This window comes from Arachis ipaensis, chromosome B10 (assembly GCF_000816755.2).
Source record: "Arachis ipaensis cultivar K30076 chromosome B10, Araip1.1, whole genome shotgun sequence".
NCBI lineage: Eukaryota > Viridiplantae > Streptophyta > Magnoliopsida > Fabales > Fabaceae > Arachis > Arachis ipaensis.
The window spans coordinates 63,755,080-63,774,527 of NC_029794.2; the positions used below are offsets into that span (position 1 = coordinate 63,755,080).

Below are 19,448 nucleotides of genomic sequence, written 5' to 3' on the forward strand. Positions count from 1 at the left end.
TCAATACCTCTTACCTTGCCCAACAGTTTTGGAAGTCAAACCCAATGGTAATCAAATGCTAGAGTGTACCTAAACACCCCAAAATCACAAAATCTTACTTAATTCAAAACCCAAAAACTCAAAATTCTTAGGGTAGGAAACTGGATAGATAATCTCGAGAAACTTACCATAAGGCTTAGTTGGAAGTGTCGGGCTTGGCAAGAGCTTCTTGTAGCTGCTAACGGTACGCGAATCGGAGCACCGTAGCTCGAGATATCGCAGATTAAAGTTGTAGGTGAATAGTATTTTAATGGAATCCTCACTCTCTTCTTCAACCTCACTTCAGCTGTGTTTTTTTGTTTATGTGGCTTAAGGGGGTTCACTTAATTGCTTATATATGTTGGGCTTGGGCCCAACTTGGGCCCGGTCCAACCCGTTAGTATTTTTAGCCCGTTCGGCCCATCTTTGGGCCAAACCATTAAAATTAATGCCCGGTTTTCTATTTCTAATATTTTTCTAAGGTTTTTGACTGTTTTTACTATTTCTCACCCAGTACTGGGAAGACTTGAACCGGTTTGACCGGTTCAGCTGCCGGTTCGCAGTTTTTCTTGGTTTTTTGCAGAAAATACATTTTATGACTCAGAAAAACCTACTGAATCCAAAAATCATATTTAAATCCTTAAATTCTCACTCTAAATTTTTGTAACCTAATTTGGGAAATATTAATTAACTAATTAGGTAGTTATTTAGTCGCGGTTCTTACATTCTCCCCACCAAATAAGAAATTTTGCCCTCAAAATTTAGTGATTACTTGAGAATAGCTCGGGATAATCCTTTTGCATCTCAGACTCCAATTCCCAAGTATGCTCTTCGACTCCTGATCTCTTCCAAGCAACCTTAACCAATGAAACTTCCTTTCCTCCCAACTTCTTCACACTAGTGTCGTCAATACGCACCGGTGTTACTTGAAATGTCAAGTTCTCCCTCAACTCGAGCGACTTAGGCTCTAACACATGAGCTGCATCCAACGTGTACTTATAGAATTGTGACACGTGGAATACGTCATGCAAGTTAGACAGATGAGGTTGCAAAGCTACTTGATATGCCACCGGCCCGAATCGCCTCAGAATCCCAAACGGTCCAATGAACCTCAGATTTAACTTCTTTGTTTTGATCGCTCTTCTAATCCCGGTTGTCAATGTAACCCTCAGGAACACGTGTTCTCCCACCTCAAATTCTAACAGTTTCCTTCCCTGACCTACATAGCTTTTCTGTCAGCTCTGCACAGTCAAAATCCTTGCACGAATGTTCTTAATATTCTCAGTAGTCTCAGCTACTAAATCAGGACCCAAAACACTTGCTTCACCGGTTTCATACCAACAAAGTGGAGATTGGCACTTCCGTCCATACAAGGCTTCATATGGAGCCATCCCAATGCTCGCATGAAAGCTATTATTGTACGCAAACTCCACTAATGGCATGTAACGGTCCCAACTTTCAGGTTGATCCAATACACACGCCCTCAGCATATCTTCTAATGTCTGAATAGTCCTTTCCACCTGTCCATCCGTCTGTGGATGATATGCGGTGCTGAGACATAGCCTCGTACCGAAAGCTTTTTGAAAAGCTCCCAAAAATCTTGACGTGAATCGGGGATCATGGTTTGACACTATGCTTGGTGGCACACCATGCAACCTTACTATCTCCTTGATGTACAATCTCGCTAACTCCTTCATGAATGGATTATTGTGTGGTTTAGAATTCACAATAAATTCTTGTTGTAAGTATAGTTTCTAAACCAATCAATAATCTTTTCATGCAAAAATTTTTTTGTCACAAGTACAAACCCCTAAATTTATAAACCGAAGTATTGAACGTCGGGTCATTTTCCCTAGAAATTGCAAACAAATGTTCTTGTTATTGGCTATGAAGTATATTTGGGGGTTTTTTAGTTAAGGAACAAGGAATGTAAATTGCAAAAGAAATAAACTAACAACTAAGAAAGCTCTTGGCAAGATATGAGAACTAGAAGTCCTATCCTAGTTATCTTCCTCAATTGTGACCACAATTGTCCATTGCTAGCACTTAGTTAACCTCTAATCATGGAGAAAAGTCAAGTGGATGAATCAACTTGATTCCACAAGTCCTATCCAACTCCCAAGGGAAAGACTAGCTTTAGTGGTATCTAAATCAATTAGCAATTTCTAATTATCAATCTACAAAGGAATTAGATAACACAAGCATCACTAATTACTCTACCAAAGCCAAGAGGAGAAAATTCTATGCTAAAATCCAACCAAGCATTTCATCAAACACTTGGAAGGCAAAAAAGGAAGCATAGTAAATTGATAACAAAAATAGAATCTAACAACAATAGAATGTAAGAAATCAACAACAACAATCAAAGGAAACACAATTATTATGAATTACCTCATATTGAATTGAAAGAAAATGGAAGAAACAAGAGTAAATCTACAACAAAATATAGAAGCAACATAAAAGAAATTACAACAAAAGAATAGAGGAATCATGAATGTAACAACATAGAATTGAGAAGAAGAAGAAGAAAGCATGAATTGAAACCTAGATCTAGATTATTAAACTAAACCTAATCCTAATTCTAATCCTAAACTAAACTAATGATCAAAAGTGTGTTAATTTCCCTTCAATCCTTGGCTTAAATAGCATCAGAAATGAGTTGGATTGGGCCCACAAGGCTTTAGAATTCGCTGGCCACGAGTTGCATTAAGTAAATTATGTGGCACCATCGGCACGTATGCGTACTGTGCGCGTGCACACCCCTATCCGCGATGCAACTGTAGCAAATCTTATATCATTTCGAAGCCCCGAATGTTAGCTTTCTAATGCAACTAGAACCGCATCATTTGAACCTCTGTAGCTCAAGTTATGATCGATTAAGTGCAAAGAGGTGAGCTTGACAGCTTTTGCGATTACTTCATTTCTTCATGAGTTCTCCATTTTTACATGCTTTTCGTTCATTCCCTTGATCCAATCTTTGCCTCCTAAATCTGAAATCACTTAACAAACATATCAAGGTATCTAATGGAATCAAAGGTAAATCAAGATTAAACAATTAAGGACCTAAAAGGCATGTTTTCACTCTTAAGCACAATTAAAGGAGAATTTACAAAACCATGCTATTTCATTGGATAAATGGGACAAAGGTTGACAAAACCCTCTAAATTCAACACAAGCTAAACCCTAAATATGGGATTTATCAACCTCCCCACACTTAAACTAAGCATGTCCTCATGCTTAAACCAAGAGAAAGCAAAGGATATCAACATTTATTCAATGAGGTCTAACTAAATGCACCCTACCTTTATGCAACTATCTACATGAATGTAACTAAATGCAAAATGATTCTACCTACTTGGTTAAAAATAAATCAATCCTCCAAGACATACATGCACAAGTAGGGCTAAGGTCCCATGACGACTCATGAATCCTACCGATTTAAATATCAAAACGAAGTTCAAGTAGACTTGAAAGAAGAATGCTCATGAAAGCCGAGAATCAAGGAATTGAGCATCGAACCCTCACCGGAAGTGTTTGCACTCTAGTCGCTCAAGTGTGTAGGGTCGATTCTCTCAATTCTCCCCTAATCATGCTTTCTAAGATTTGTTTTTCTTCTAACAATCAACATATATTTCATGCATGCATACAAGTATCATGAGGTCTTTTCTTTAGATTGTAATGGGGCTAGGGTCAAGGTAAGGATGCATATTTGGTCAAGTGAGCTTGAAATTTGAATCTTTGATAAGCTTAAACTTCCCACCTAACCTATGACATCCTATACAATTTCAAAGCTAACCTAACTACCCATTTTTCTCACTTTTTCACATACTCATGTATTCCTTTTCATTTCACAACACTTATGCATTGACCCTTATTGAGCTTTGCTTTGGGGCATTTTGTCCCCTTTTATTTCTTTCTTTTTTTTTTGTTTCTTTCTTTTCTATTTTTTTTCTTTTCTTTTCCATATTATTTTTCTTTCTTTTCCTTTTCCTTTTTCTCATTTTTCTTTCTATATACAATATCATCAATGTATAAGGTTTTACATTCGTTACACATGAGCATGTACCCATTTCCCAATATTTACAACAAAATTACAAAACTACCCTTTTATTCACCCAATGTCCCAAGATTTTCCACACTTAAATGACACACACACACTAGCCTAAGCTAATCAAAGATCCAAATTAAGGACTTTTATTATTTTTTGCTTGAAGGCTTGTAATGTGCTAAAATTAAGAACAAGTGGGTTAAGCGTAGGCTCAAATTAGCTAAAAATGGAAGTTAAAAGGTAAGGCTATTTGGGTAAGTGAACTAATGAAACAATGGCTTCAATCATATAAATGCATGAATACACAAAATAATGGACATAGAGAATCAAACAAATCAAAGATTACAATCATAGAAAGAGAATAATGCATACAAGAAGGAAGAATAAGTGGTTATAAGATGTAACCACACCATTAGGCTCAAATCTCACATGCTTGTGTTCTTAGCTCAAAAACCATGTTCTAAAATAAATTCTTTCAAGCAAGTTCAACCAAAAATTTTTTCAAATTGGTAGGGTGCCCTAAAACAATTTTTTGGAAAAGAAATCATCACTCTAACTAAGTAGTCCTAATCATAAAAGTAAGTGGTAAAAATATGTACAAATTCTACCTAACATGCAACCTAATATGCAATGCAACCACTAACTAACATTGGTGTTGGAAAAAAAATTGTTACCCACGGAGATCGGTCGGACGACCTTCCCACACTTAAAGATTGCACCGTCCTCGGTGCATGCAAAGAAGAGCAAGGTGGATGGGTTGCTACAACTGATGAGCTCCTTCAAAAGGTTGTGCAAATGACTTGTTTGTTGCCCCATTTAGAAACTTTCCTTTTTTCCTTTTTGGTGGCCAACCTAAAAAGAGTGAAAAAGAAAAAAAATTAAGCCTATAACAAAGATATCAAAGCAAAGAGAACATAGGTGGGGGCTAATGCTAAATAAGGGTAAGGTTCTCACTACATGGTAGCTACAACATGTGAGAGAGAAAACAATATAGGCAAAGGGCATATGAACTAACACTTGATGCAAGAGTAAAATCAAAGCATGAAGAACATATTGAGCATCAAGTTCAAATAAAAAAGAGTGGGTCATGAAAAATAATATTAGGTCATATTAATGCATAAAGTCACAAGAGTCATACAAGATTAAGCATTGATTTAAAAGTTTCATCACCCAACAATATCAAACAAGTCAAGAGGCACCAAAATAATGCAAGAAATTCTCAACGATTGAATAGGAAAATTCAACACCATTATTAAAATAAGAAACTTAAAAAAAAAGAAAATTATAACAAGCTATAAAATCAAAAGTAAAATGCAATGAATGAAAGTAAGTAATTGCAATAAAAGAAAATGGAAGAAAAGAAAAAAAATTTTTTAGTATTTTATTTATTTATTTTATTTTATTTTATTTAAAAAATTTTTTTCAAGAGAGGAAGAAGAAAGGTAGAAAGAAAGAAGAAGAAAAGAAGAAAGAAGAAGAAAGGAGAAAGGAGAAAGGAGAAAAAACAGGGTGCAAATCCACGCGTAAGCGCCATGCGTGCTTACGCGTGGATGCGGCAGGAGCAATCCGCGTGTAAGCGCCATGCGTGCTTACACGTGGATTGAGATTACGCTCCCAGCACAATTCCAGCACAATAGTCGCACAACTCTCGGGTTTTTGTACTAGGAGTTGCGGAAGTGCAAATCCACGCGTACGCACCATGCGTGCTTAAGCATGGATTGAATTTTTTTTATTGAAGCATAGAAATAGAATTTGACACTCTCCTAACCTATAAACACTCTAACGCAACCAAAATTTAAATTCAACAAAAATCCTTAAGTTTTTGAAAAAATTTTCAAAGTCAAAACAAACACAACTTGCACTTCAAGTAACCTACTTTAACAACAATCTAAACTAATCAAAACACACTATAACAACCTATTAATGAAAACAAAATGTATAAGAGTATATTAAAGAAGAAAACTACCTATGATGGCAACTCAAATCACTTATTAAGTATATGTACAAGAGAATGGAAAGAGTTTACCATGGTGGGGTGTTTCCTACCTAGCACTTTTAGTTTAAGTCCTTAAGTTGGACATTTGGGAAGCTCATTGTCATGGTGGCTTATGCTTGTACTCAACCTTGATTCACCAAGGATTTTTGCGCCTCAAATGGTTAACAGAAATTCCAACCTTCTTCACCAAGTTTGGATGGAGTTCCACCCAAGATATGAGCTTCCTTAGTTGGTATTTATGCGTCGATCCGGGGTCCCATATCTTATTTTCGCACCCGACTTCTAGTTGAGCTTCATGAACATTTCGTTTTAGGGTGGTTGGCAAGTAAAACAAGAAGAATTTTCCCTAGCAAAGCACGCCTTCTTTCTAGACCCATGTAAAGTAGCTTTCATCCAATCATAGTTCCTATATCTTGAGATCTTGACCTCAATGAGCTTAATTCCTAACTTCCAACCACTACACAACTCCTTTCCACTCTTAGTTCCACAAAGAGCCCTAAGTTGCCCATCCGTTTCAATCAAACCATATTCAAGGGGGTAAGTGAAGATTAAGGGTGAGAGTTTTACCCACTTGAATGGTGTGTTGGACGGTGACTTAGGGAGGGGAACCTCCCCACACTTAGACAATGCAAGGTCTGTTTCCTTTTGCTCTTCTTTGTGCATTTCCACCTCTTGACAACCCTTTTTAACTTCTTTTTGCTTGTCGACCTCTTCCAATTCCTCTTTATCATCAATCAAATCAAACTCGGAAGGTTGTGTGAGATCTTCTTCCGCATCAACTTCACACTCATTGAGAGAGTCTTCAACAAGGTTACTGTACAAGATGTCTCTGGTACGGGTTGAGAGATGGATCGGGAACCTGCGGGTTGAGGCGGATGCCGGATCGCTTGACCGGAGCAATGGGGGGGAGATACCTGCAAAGACACTCCGACGCTCAAGTCAGAATGGATCTGAGAAGTATAAGGTGTGAGGAATAAATGAACACCTGGAGGGATTTGGATCCTCTATTTATAGGTGATGATGGACATCTTATCTTATCTTACCTGACTAAGATAAGGGAGACGTTTTGAATTCGAAAGTTGGTTAGGAGTTCCAGAGGGCCGGCTTCGGGCCTTCTAGAAGAGCGGGGTGGGTTGGACCCGGCTAGCCGGGTCAGGGTTTGATCCCGGATCATGGATCCGTGGATTCATAACAGTTGCCCCCGCAGCAGGAGAGCGAGTAAAGTCGGTTTCTCGCTGGGAGATGTGGTTTTGACCGCGAGCTAGGTCTTTAGTTCTTTTTCGGGTAGTCGTTTGGTTTTCGATTCCGGGGTTATTAGGATCCGTGGATTGGATCCATAATAGTTGCCCCCGCAGCGTAAGGACGATCAAGGTCGGTCTTTGTTGTTGGTGAGGTATGGTCTTGGTCGTTTCCTCGGTGCCTCGGTAATGATTTTTGTGTTTTGGGGCTCAGTTCATTTTTCGCACCGTTTGTTTGGTGCGATCCTTTCGTTTCCTTGTGCCCATTTAATTATTCGAGGCGTGTTTTTTGGTTTCTCGAAGGAGCATTTATTGTAGGGGATACATTTCCGTTTTTGCCCTTCTGTGCCATGCTTATTCCTTGGGTATTTTTGTCTTTTCCCTTTCAGGGTTTAAAACCGTTTTGGTTCCCATTTTCCTTTCTCTTGTTGCTTTTTCTGATTCAAAGTGTACAAGAGTACTTTCCCTCTGTTCTGGCGCTGTTCTGCGTTCCTGATTGTGCTTTTGGTTGTGCTATTGTCTTCCTGCCTCCCAAGGATATTTTTGAGTTTCGCTCCGCACTGTCAGGTTAGTCTTCTTCTTTCTTTACTTGTTTTGTTGTCATTTTGTTCCTGTTTGCTTTTGCATTTCTGTGTTAGTGGATTGGGGTTGTCTTTCCCTTTTTTTTTTAGGTGATGGGTTTCATAGGAGGGATGAGCACCGCGGTGGGTTAGTGATATTCCTTGTAGTTCCCCATTTTCATTTTCTTCCGTGTACTTTGGGCTGATTGGTGGTGCTCATCAATGTTTTAGGTATGGCACGTCAAAGGTCCGAGGGTGTGAGGACTCTGGTGATGCCAGCCAGGGGTGTCCCTGCCCTATACTCCTGGGTGACTAGTGATGTGTGGGGGACGCCGTCGCGGATGACGGAGGCAGACCTCCAACGGCTTCGTGATGAAGGAGCCGTTTGCGGGGGTGGTGACGCCGAGCGTTATTATGAGTTTTCTGTCCCGGGGGTTGATGAGAGAGTTTGTTACACTAACTTGGACTCACCGACCGTTCCGGATTGGCTGTGGGTGTTTGAGGCAATGTTCACCCATCTTGGCGAACGGCTGCCCTTTTCCCCTTTCGTTCAACAATTGTTGAGCCGATGTTCCGTGGCGCCGTCCCAGCTTTATCCGAACAGTTGGGCGGCGATCCGGACCTTTGAGCTTGTTTGTGAGTTTTTTGAGCTTTCGGTGTCTGTGAATGTGTTCCCTTTCCTCTTCTTGTGCACCCTTCCTACCAAGGAGGGAAAGCACAAGAAGGGGTATATGTCTTTTAGGGCTCAGCCTCATCGTCGGGTTTTCGGCCTGTATGAAGATTCTTTCCATGGGTTTAAGTGTGGGTATTTCAAGGTTCATCCTGCGGCGGGGCATCATCTGTTCTGGCTGACTTTGGAGGGTGGGAGGCGGTTCCCCACGTATTGGAATTTTGGGGCGGGGCCGTCCGTTCATACCCGGGTGACGCAGGATTTTTTGACTGCAGAAGATCGGGATGTTGCTCTCATTTTATGGCAGTTGTTTGGGGAGCGTCCTCTAAATCCCAGGGATGTGATGAGGGACCCGATTGCTTGTCGGGCCTATGTCGGTGTGTGATTTTTTTTTTTTGCATTCCGAGTTTGGTACTTATGCTTTCTTCTTCTTTTAATTACTTTGTAGTTGAGATGGTTGGAGGTTTGACAACTCTTGCACGGTTGAAGGCTCAATTATCTCAGGGGACTTCTTTTGGCGGTACTTCCTCCACTCCGAACTCACGACCTACTGATGATACGAGAGCCGTTGTTGAGGATCTCGTGTTGACCGAAGGTGGTACCGACGGGTCGGGTCAGGGTGTGGAGGCTGATGATGATGTGGTTGTGGTATCGCCGGAGGGTGCTTCCCGGAAGCGGAAGTGGTCGGAGGACTTTGATAGCAAGAATATGATGGAGGGGGAGGGTGCGGTCCGGTCCGTGATGGATCGCCGCTTTGACGCTCCTGCTTTCATTGATGAGTACCTAATGCCGTGCACGGAGGATTTCTTTCATGATTGTAATGTGACTTTCTAGGCTAAGTTCCACTATCGTACTCTCCTCCGCTCCGCTGTGATTGTTTGGAAGATCGAGCCTGTGATGGCTCAGGTAGGCCTTCTGGATAAGAAGTTTCGCCAATCCCAGGCCGAGGTGGCGAGGTTGAAGGGGTTGCTTGCTGATTCTGAGTCGGCGAGGGAGCGGGCAGTGAAATCTTCCAAGGAGTCTGGTGCCGAGATCCTTCGCCTTTCTGAGGTTGAGACTTCTCTTTTGTCTCATCTTGGGGAAGAGCAGAGGAAGGCTTCGGATGCGTTTTGAAAGAGGAAAAAGCTGTGTTGCTTGCCGATGTGAAGGAAGCTGTTGCTGCTACCGAGGAGACAATGAGAGCTCAAGCTTTGGTGTTGGCGCCTGGTGCGGACATGTCTGTGATGGGAGCTTTCAAGACTGTCCGTGATGGCGAGATTGTCGACCTTGAGTAGTTGTTATTATGAACTTTGTTTTGGTTTCTATTTTTATGGATTTTGGCTGTGTGACCGTGTAACCGTGACTTGAAGTTCGTTTTATGTTTTTATGGAATTTGGCCGTGTGGCCGTGTGATCGAGACTTGAAGTTCATTTTACGTTGCTTGCGCCGTTTGGGCCTTTTTGTATATTCCGTTTTAAGCTGTTCTTTCTTTATCACCTTTGTTTGGGTTAGTGGACCGTCGTGAGGTCAAATTTTTGTGGATATCTGTATCTAGGGCCCGGGGGGTGATCGGTCCCCCAGTTTTGGCCGTGTGTTTATTCTGTGTTTAGGAAAATAGCTTTGATAGAATTTTATTGATGGTTGGGCCTCATTAAAACCCTCCGTTTATAAGCTGTTCTTTCTTTATCACCTTTGTTTGGGTTAGTGGACCGTCGTGAGGTCAAATTTTTGTGGATATCTGTATCTAGGGCCCGGGGGGTGATCGGTCCCCCAGTTTTGGCCGTGTGTTTATTCTGTGTTTAGGAAAATAGCTTTGATGGAATTTTATTGATGGTTGGACCTCATTAAAACCCTCCATTTTTGGCGGAAAAGAGTACCCGGGATCAATACTTAAAAGAAAAAATAGGAAAATTTACTGTACAGAAGACTAAGGTAAATAAAATAAAGCAGGAAACAAATAGGGAAATTACAAAGTTAAGGGATGACCTAGGGGGTCAGCCTAACTGTGGTATCGTCGCAAGTTGGCAGCGTTCCATGTCCTCGAGACTTTGTCGCCGTTTAGCCGTTCGAGCTTGTATGCTCCCTTTTAGATTACCGCCTCGATTCTGTATGGTCCTTCCCAGTTGGGTGTGAGTTTTCCTTCACCCAGGGCTGGAGCTCCGATGTCGTTTAGTCGTAGGACGAGGTCGTCGGGTACGAATTCTCTTCGGACAACGCCGTGATTGTACCTTAGGCTAATTCTTTGTTTTAGGGCTAGTTCCCTGATGTGGGCTATGCTTCTTACCTCGTTGGTGAGGTCTCGCTCTGCTTCTTCGTCGTGGCCCCCGACCGTTCTCCTTGGGCTAGGGTCTCCTGTCTCTACCGGGATGACGGCTTCCACGCCGTATGTTAGTCGAAAAGGGGTTTCCCTGGTGGCCGTTTGGGGGGTTATTCGATACGACCATAAGACTGATCCGAGTTCGTCGGCCCACAGCCCCTTGGCTCCGTCGAGTCGCTTCTTTAGTCCTTTGACAATTATTTTATTTGCGGATTCCACTTGCCCATTTGTTTGGGGGTGCTCTACCGAGCTGAAACGGTGGGATACATGCAAACCTTCTAGGAATTATCTGAATTTCTTATCGGTGAATTGGGTTCCGTTATCCGAGATGACGATCTCGGGGATCCTGAACCGGGTTATGATCTGTCGCCAAAGGAATTTTCGGCATTGGGTCGCCGTGATGGAGGCCAGGGGTTCGGCCTCGATCCATTTAGTGTAATAGTCTATGGTGACGATGAGATACCGGAGTTGACCGGGTGCCGTAGGGAAGGGCCCGACGAGGTCGATCCCCCAGGTGCCGAATGGATGCTCTGCCGATATGATGCTGAGCTGGTGCGGGGCGGCCTGATGGATGTTGGCGTGCCTTTGGCATTCATCGCAGTTTTTTACCAACTGCATGGAGTCCCGGATAACCGTGGGCCAGAAGTAACCTGCCCTGATGATTCTTTGGGCTAGGGTTTTACCTCCGATGTGGTGGCCGCAACAACCTTCATAGATTTTGCGGAGTATGTACTCCGTGTCCCCGGGTTCGACGGATTTGAGCAGGGGTTGCGAGAATCCGCGCTTGTATAGGTGTCCTGCGATAACTGTGTAGTTGGCGGCTTCCCTTTTTATCCGTTTTCCCTCTTTGGGGTCTTCTGGTTGTGTTCCGTCGAGGAGGTACTGCAGGATAGGGTAGGTCCATGATCCTTGGCTGGAGAATGTCAGATAAGCGTTAGTCGTTGTCGATATGGATGGCGACTTGACGACTTCCTGAATTAGTGATTTGTTGCCGTGTCCTGGTTTGGTACTGGCTAGTTTGGAAAGTAGGTCTGCCCTGGCATTTCGTTCCCTAGGGACGTGTTGTATGGTGACGTGTTTGAATCCTTCTTTTAGTTCGTTTACCTTGGCGAGGTATTGTTGGAGTAGGGGATCTCACGTATGGTAGTCTCCGTTAATTTGGGAACTGACTACCTGTGAGTCGGTACTCACTTCCAGGACCTTTTCTTCGACTTCCTTGGCTAGGGCTAGGCCTGCCAGGAGGGCCTCATATTCTGCCTGGTTGTTTGAAACTGGGAACTCGTATCGTACTGTTTGTTCGATCGTGATCCCGTTTTGACTTTCGAGTATAACTCCGGCGCATCCATAGGTGACGTTTGATGAGCCGTCGACGTGTAGTTTCCACGATTCGGGGGTGGAATTTCCCGGGGTCATCTCGGTGATAAAATCGAACATAGCTTGTGCTTTGATGGCATTTCGGGGTTCGAACTTGATCTGGAAATCGGATAGTTCGATGGACCACGCTAGTCGGGTTTTTGTAGTACCTGTTTGACCGCTTGGTCAGTTCGGACTGTCACTGGGTGAGCCTGGAAGTATTGTCGCAGGCGCCGGAAGGCCGTGAGGAGTGCGAAAGCTAACTTTTCTAGACGTGAGTAGCGAGTTCCCGCATCTTGCAAAACTTTACTTGTAAAGTATATGGGTTTTTGTTCTTTCTTCTTATTTTCGCGGATGAGTGCCGCTGCGAGTGCTTCTTCCGTTATGGAGAGGTATAAGTAGAGGGTCCCCCCCGTTTGGGGTTTGGCGAGAACTGGCGGTTCTGCTAGGACTTTCTTGAAATGTTGGAATGCTTCCTCGCATTCCGTTTCCCATTTGAAGGGGGCTCCTTTCTTCATCAGTTTGAAGAAGGGGATTGCTTTTTGAGCAGATGCTCCGAGAAAGCGGGATAGCGCCGTCAGTCAGCCGGTGAGCTTTTGGATGTCGTTAAGGTTTTTTGGGTTTGTCATCTCAAGGACGGCGTGACATTTCTCCGGGTTTGCTTCAACTCCGCGTTATGTGATCATAAAGCCGAGGAACTTCCCTGCCTCCATCTCGAAGGCGCATTTTGCCGGGTTGAGTCGCATTTAGTGCTTTCGTAGGGTGTTCATTATGACCTTAAGGTCGCTGATGAGTTGTTCACCAGATTCGGTCTTGGCGAGCATGTCGTCTATGTAGACTTCTAATTTTGTTCCCAACAGGTTCTGGAATATCTTGTTGACGAGCCATTGGTACGTGGCTCTGGCGTTCTTCAGGCTGAAGGGCATGTCTGTGTAGCAGTATGTCCCGTCGGAGGTGATGAATGCTGTTTTTTCCTCGTCGGGTCGGTGCATAGGTATTTGATTATAGCCGGAGTATGCGTCCATGAAGCTGAGGTACCGGTGTCCGGATGCGGCGTCTACCAACCCGTCAATGTTTGGTAGGGGGAAGGCATCTTTTGGACAGGCTTTATTGAGGTCCGTGTAATCGACGCACATTCGCCATTTCCCGTTGGATTTCTTAACTAGCATGACATTCGCCAGCCACGTTGTGTAAGGTAGTTCCCTGATGAAGTTTGCTTCGAGCAGGGCTTTTACTTATCTTTTGACCTTGGCTGCTCGGTCTGGGGACATTTTTCGTCTCCTTTGTGCTACAGGTTTGGCTTTGGGATCTACGGTTAGCCGGTGAGACATTAGGTCACGGTCTATTCCGGGCATGTCGACAGGTGTGAACGCAAACAGGTTCCTGTTTTGTCTTAGGAACTGGGAGAGATCTTCTTTGAGATCATATGGGAGATTCCTGTTGATGAAAGTGTATTCGTCCTTGGTTTGCCCTACTTGTAGCTTTTCCATGTCACCTTCGGGTTCTGGCCTGGGATGGCCGTCTTGCCGGGCGTCCAGGTCGGCTAGGAATATCCCAGCTGTGTCGCGGGATTTTTTTCGTAAAGCTAAGCTGGTGTTGTCGCATTCTGCCACGATTTCCCGGTCTCCGTGGATGGTACCGATGGAACCATCTTCCGTTGTGAACTTCATAAGGAGGTATTTGGTAAAGATGACGGCGGAAAAGTCATTGATTGTTTTTCTTCTGAGGATGACATTGTAGGCAATGGAGTCTTTTAGTACCATGAACTCGGATAGAATCGTCTTCCTTTGGTTGCCGGACCCTATGGTAAGGGGGAGGGTGATGGAACCGTCTGGTCTGAGGAAGTTGTCACCGAGTCCCGTGACGCCGTTGTGGTGCGTTTGGAGGTTGTTGTTGTGGAGCCCGAGTTTGTCGAAGGCTCCTCAGAAGAGGATATTAGAGTCTGCGCCGGTATCCACCAGTATTCTTCGTACCAGTCCTGTTCCGATTCTTGCCGAGATGACGAAGGGTGCGTCTTCGGCCGAGGTGCCGTGCTGGCAGTCCTTGGGTAGGAAGGTTATCGTGTTGTCGGCAGTGTTAGTTGGGGTTTGGGTTTCAACGGCCAAAATTTTGAGGTCCTTTTTTAGTGTTGATTTTGACTTGCCTGATACATCTTTTCCCGTGATAATGTTTACTATTATGGTAGGGTCGTCATCCATGCTTTCCCTAGGCGGGTGTTTTTGCGATCTCGGGTTGCGTCCTTCTCTCTCCGGCGACCTGTCTCTTTCTACTCGTTTTGGTTCTCTGATGATTTTGGCAAACTCTTGTAGCTTGTCGTCTCTGATGGCTTGTTCGAGGGCATCTTTAAGGTCGAAACAGTCTTGTGTCCGGTGCCCGTAACCTCGGTGGTAGTCGCAGTAGAGGGTTTTATTGCCGCCCGTTCTTTATTTAAGTTTCTGGGCTTTTGGGATGATACATCGGTCTGCCATTTGGTGGTATATTTCGGTAATTGGGGCTGTTAGGGGTGTGTAATTAGAGAACTTGCCGATTCTGGGTGGTCGGTTTATGTTTGTTGTTTTGGGGTAGTCCCTTTGAATTTCTCTGTGTGGTGGGTTATGCTGGGGTGCGGGTTTGCCGTGTTGGGCATTGTTATGCTGTTGCTTGTTGGCCGCGACGACCTGGCTGACGTCCTTGTCGTTGATGTAATCCTTGGTGACGTTCTGGATCTCGTGCATTGTCCATACTAGTTTGGTAGTAAGGTGCTTGCGAATATCTTCGTTCATGAGCCCGTTGGTTAAACAGAGGGTTGCGACGGAATCTGTGAGTCCGTCGACCGTTAAGCATTCGTCATTGAAGCGGTCGAGGTATTTCCTTGTGGATTCGTCTTGTTTCTGTGTGACCCCTAGTAGGTTGATGGGGTGTTTAGCTTTAGTAATTCTGGTTGTAAATTGGGCCATGAACTTTCGCGAGATATCGTGGAAACTGGTTATGGATCCGTTAGGGAGGGCGTTGAACCATTTGATTGCCGGCCCGGCTAGGGTTACCGGAAAAGCTCTGCATCAGACAGCGTCAGCTGCGCCTTCTAAGTTCATTCTGGCCTTGAAGGCCGTTAGGTGTTCCTGAGGATCTTTGGTTCCGTCATACTTCATGTCCGTGGGTTTGTCGAAACCTTTGGGGAGTTTTGCTTTTAAGATTCTTGCCGTGTAGGGGGTGGCTCCCATTATTGTGTGATCGTTCCTTGTACCCTTGGTTTCTCGGTGTCGTCGGTCGTCGTCCGTGTGAACGGGGTCGCGGGAGATACTGCGGTCGTATCTTTTGCTGTGTCGCCGTTCTAGCGATCTGTCGCATCTTTGGTAATGCGAGGTGCTTCTATTGTATCTTTTGGCATGTCGCTGTTCTGGCGATCTGCCGTGGCGAGACCTGGATCTGGAGGTCGCGTGACTTCCATATTTGGCATTGTGCTTTTCTTTGGTGGTGATTTGTCCCTCGAGTTCCTGTACTCGATGGTAGAGTTCTTGGATTATTTGGGCTGACCTGTCCTCTAGGTTCTTGGGATGTCGAGTTTTGGTGATGACGGGGCCGTCTTCTTTGTTATGGATGACGCTTGCTATCCTTCCATGGGGTATGGCTTCTTGGTGTTCAGGAGTAGGGTTTCTTGTTCTCGTGTCGTCTTGGCGGCGGATAGAGTACTCTTCAAATCCGTCCGCCATTCTGGCTTGACCGGTGCCGGTCCCACAGACGGCACCAATGTACAAGATGTCTTTGGAACGGGTTGAGAGATGGATCGGAAACCTGCGGGTCGAGGCTGATGCCGGATCGCTTGACTGGAGCAATGGGGGGGAGATACCTGCAAGGACACTCTGACGCTCATGTCATAATGGATCTGAGAGGTATAAGGTGTGAGGAATGAATGAATACCTGGAGGGATTTGGATCCTCTATTTATAGGTGATGATGGACATCTTATCTTATTTTATCTGACTAAGATAAGGGAGACGTTTTGAATTCGAAAGTTGGTTAGGAGTTCCAGAGGGCCGGCTTCGGGCCTTCTAGAAGGGCGGGGCGGGTTGGACCCGGGTAGCCGGGTCTGGGTTTGATCCTGGGTCATGGATCTGTGGATTCGTAACAGTTACCAATAATGCATGGTGTGGAGTTGCCTTCAATAGCTACATATTCATGCCCCAAAGGAGAGGATTCCACTTTTGATAAAAATTCATTGATGATTGAATCCATCTCTTGATCAACCTTTTCATATTCTTCAATTTTGATAAGCTCCGGAGGTTGTTGGGATTCACATGGCGGTGCCGCATTTCTTAAATCTTCAACCACTTCTTCCCTTTCTTCAATGACCCTAGGCTTCTCTAATTGCTCCAGCACAAAGCTTGACTCTTCCTTCTTCTCCACTGGGATTTCCAATTTCTCCTTCATACTTTGCTGAACTTTTGGTTTTTCACATGCGGCCACGGAGAAACCTTGAGTATTCAAACATTGGTCGGCCAAAGTGTGTACTACCTTAGTCAAATTAGTCACAAACTCTAGGGTGTTCCTTTGCATATCCGCTTGGCTTTGAAATAGCAAGGTGAGAGAATCATCTATTGGGGCTTGGGGTGGATAAGAGGGTTCATTATTTTGGAGAAAAGTTTCATAGTAGGAAGGTGGTTCTTCTTGGTAGGGGTATGGAGATGGTGAGTATTGAGGTAGTTCTTCATAGTAGTCATGATAAGGTTGTGGTGGTTCGAAAGGTTCTTGCTGATTGGTCGCATGACGTATATAGATCATAGGAAGGTGTTTGGTAATGAGAGGCTAGTGAGAATGGTTGAGGTTCATGTTGCAGAAAAGAATCATAGGCATATGGTGGTGGTTGATTGTCATAAAAAGATTCACCATAGTCATTGAATTGACATATATTAGGATGGTGATTATACCTATAAGCATCCAGAGGTTGTTGCCAATAGGAGTGATCAATTCCTTGAGGCTCTTCCCATCTTTGTTGGTTCCATCCATAATGAGTGTCATCATTGAAGTGCACATTTCCTACAACACAATTAGAACCAAACTCATAGCCAAAGTGAGAATTCATGATAACAAAGACAAAAATAAAAAGCATAAGAACAAGGAGATAAAATCTAGCTACTAAATCAAACAAGCAAACTATTCACAATATTCACATATGTACAATAACCAATAACATAACACCATTGCAATTCCCCAGCAACGGCGCCATTTTGATGAACAGATTCTTGTGTGGTTTAGAATTCACAATAAATTCTCATTGCAAGTATAGTTTCTAAACCAATCAATAATCCTTTCACGCAAAAATTTGTTTGTCACAAGTACAAACCCCTAAATTTATAAACCGAAGTATTGAACCTCGGGTCGTTCTCCTGAGGAATCGCAAACAAATGTTCTTGTTATTGGCTATAAAGTATATTTGGGGGTTTTTGAGTTAAGGAACAAGGAATGTAAATTGCAAAAGAAATAAACTAATAACTAAGAAAGCTCTTGGCAAGATATGAGAACTAGAAGTCCTATCCTAGTTATCCTCCTCGATCGTGACCACAATTGTCCATTGCTACCACTTTGTTAACCTCTAATCATGGAGGAAAGTTAAGTGGATGAATCAACTTGATTCCACAAGTCCTACCCAACTCCCAAGGGAAAGACTAGCTTTAGTGGTATCCAAATCAATTAGTAACTTCTAATTACTAGTCTACAAAGGAATTAGATAACTCAAGCATCACTAATTACTCTACTAAAGCCAACAAGAGAAAATTCTATGCTAAAATCCAACCAAGCATTTCATCAAACACTTGGAAGGCAAAAAAGGAAGCATAGTAAATTGATAACAAAAATTGAATCTAACAACAATAGAATGTAAGAAATCAACAACAACAATTAAAGGAAACACAATTATTATGAATTACCTCATATTGAATTGAAAGCAAATGGAAGGAACAAGAGTAGATCTACGACAAAATTAGAAGCAACATAAAGGAAATTACAACAAAAGAATAGAAGAATCATGAATGTAACAACATAGAATTGAGAAAAAGAAGAAGAAGAAAGCATGAATTGAAACCTATATCTAGATTATTGAACTAAACCTAATCATAAATCTAATCCTAGAGAGAAGTGAGAGCTTCTCTCTCTAAAACTAGCTTTCCTTCCAAAACTAACCTAAACTAAACTAATGATCAAAAGTGTGTTAATTCCCCTTCAATCTTTGGCTTAAATAGCATCAGAAATGAGTTGGATTGGGCCCACAAGGCTTTAGAATTCGCTGGCCACGAGTTGCATTAAGTAAATTATGTGGCACCATCGGCGTGTACGTGTACTGTGCATGTGCGCGACCCTATCCGTAATGCAACTATGGCACATCTTATATTATTTCGAAGCCCCGGATGTTATCTTTCCAATGCAATTATAACTACATCATTTGGACCTCTGTAGCTCAAGTTATGATCGATTAAGTGCGAAGAGGTCGGCTTGACAGCTTTTGCGATTCCTTCATTTCTTCAAGAGTTCTCCATTTTTACATGCTTTTCGTTCATTCCCTTGATCCAATCTTTACCTCCTAAATCCGAAATCACTTAACAAACATATCAAAGCATCTAATGGAATCAAAGGTAAATCAAGATTAAACAATTAAGGACCTAAAAAGCATATTTTCACTTTTAAGCATAATTAAAGGAGAATTTACAAAACCATGCTATTTCATTGGATAAATGGGAGAAAGGTTGACAACACAAGATAAACCCTAAATATGGAGTTTATCACTCGTCCTTAGAACAGTTCACTCGAATAGGCAAAAAATGAGCAGATTTGGTTAAGCGATCCACGATCACCCAAACTGCATCAAATCCCGACCTAGTCCTCGATAATCCGGTCACAAAGTCCATCACAATTCCTTCCCACTTCCACTGAGGAATCTCAAGTGGCTGTATCATTCTCGATGGTTTTTGATGATCTATCTTCACCTTCTAACACGTCAGGCACTTGGATACTACTGTAGCTACATCACCTTTCATTCCAGGCCACCAGAACATCTTCTTTAAGTCATAATACATCTTTGTACTTCCGGGATGAAGAGAAAACCCACTGTTGTGAGCTTCTGGCAACAAATCTTACCTCAAACTCCCGATATCCAGTATACAAATTCTCCCCTTGTATCTCCAAAACCCTTCATCATCCTTAGTAAACTCTCCATGCCTCTTCTCACCAACTGGTTGAAATAACTACTGAAGCTTTTGCTCATCTTGCTGAGCCTTCTGAATCCCTTTTTTAAATGTAT

The 19,448-nt window shown here is 43.1% G+C and overlaps 1 protein-coding gene across 1 annotated transcript; it reads right to left on the reverse strand.

The window, feature by feature from the left end:
• On the reverse strand, positions 780 to 1,578 carry LOC107620667. Its single transcript, XM_016322797.1, has 2 exons — positions 1,494 to 1,578; positions 780 to 1,237 (listed from the first exon to the last, which is right to left on the reverse strand). The coding sequence occupies exons 1-2, from the start codon at positions 1,576 to 1,578 to the stop codon at positions 780 to 782; spliced, it is 543 nt and encodes a 180-aa protein (XP_016178283.1).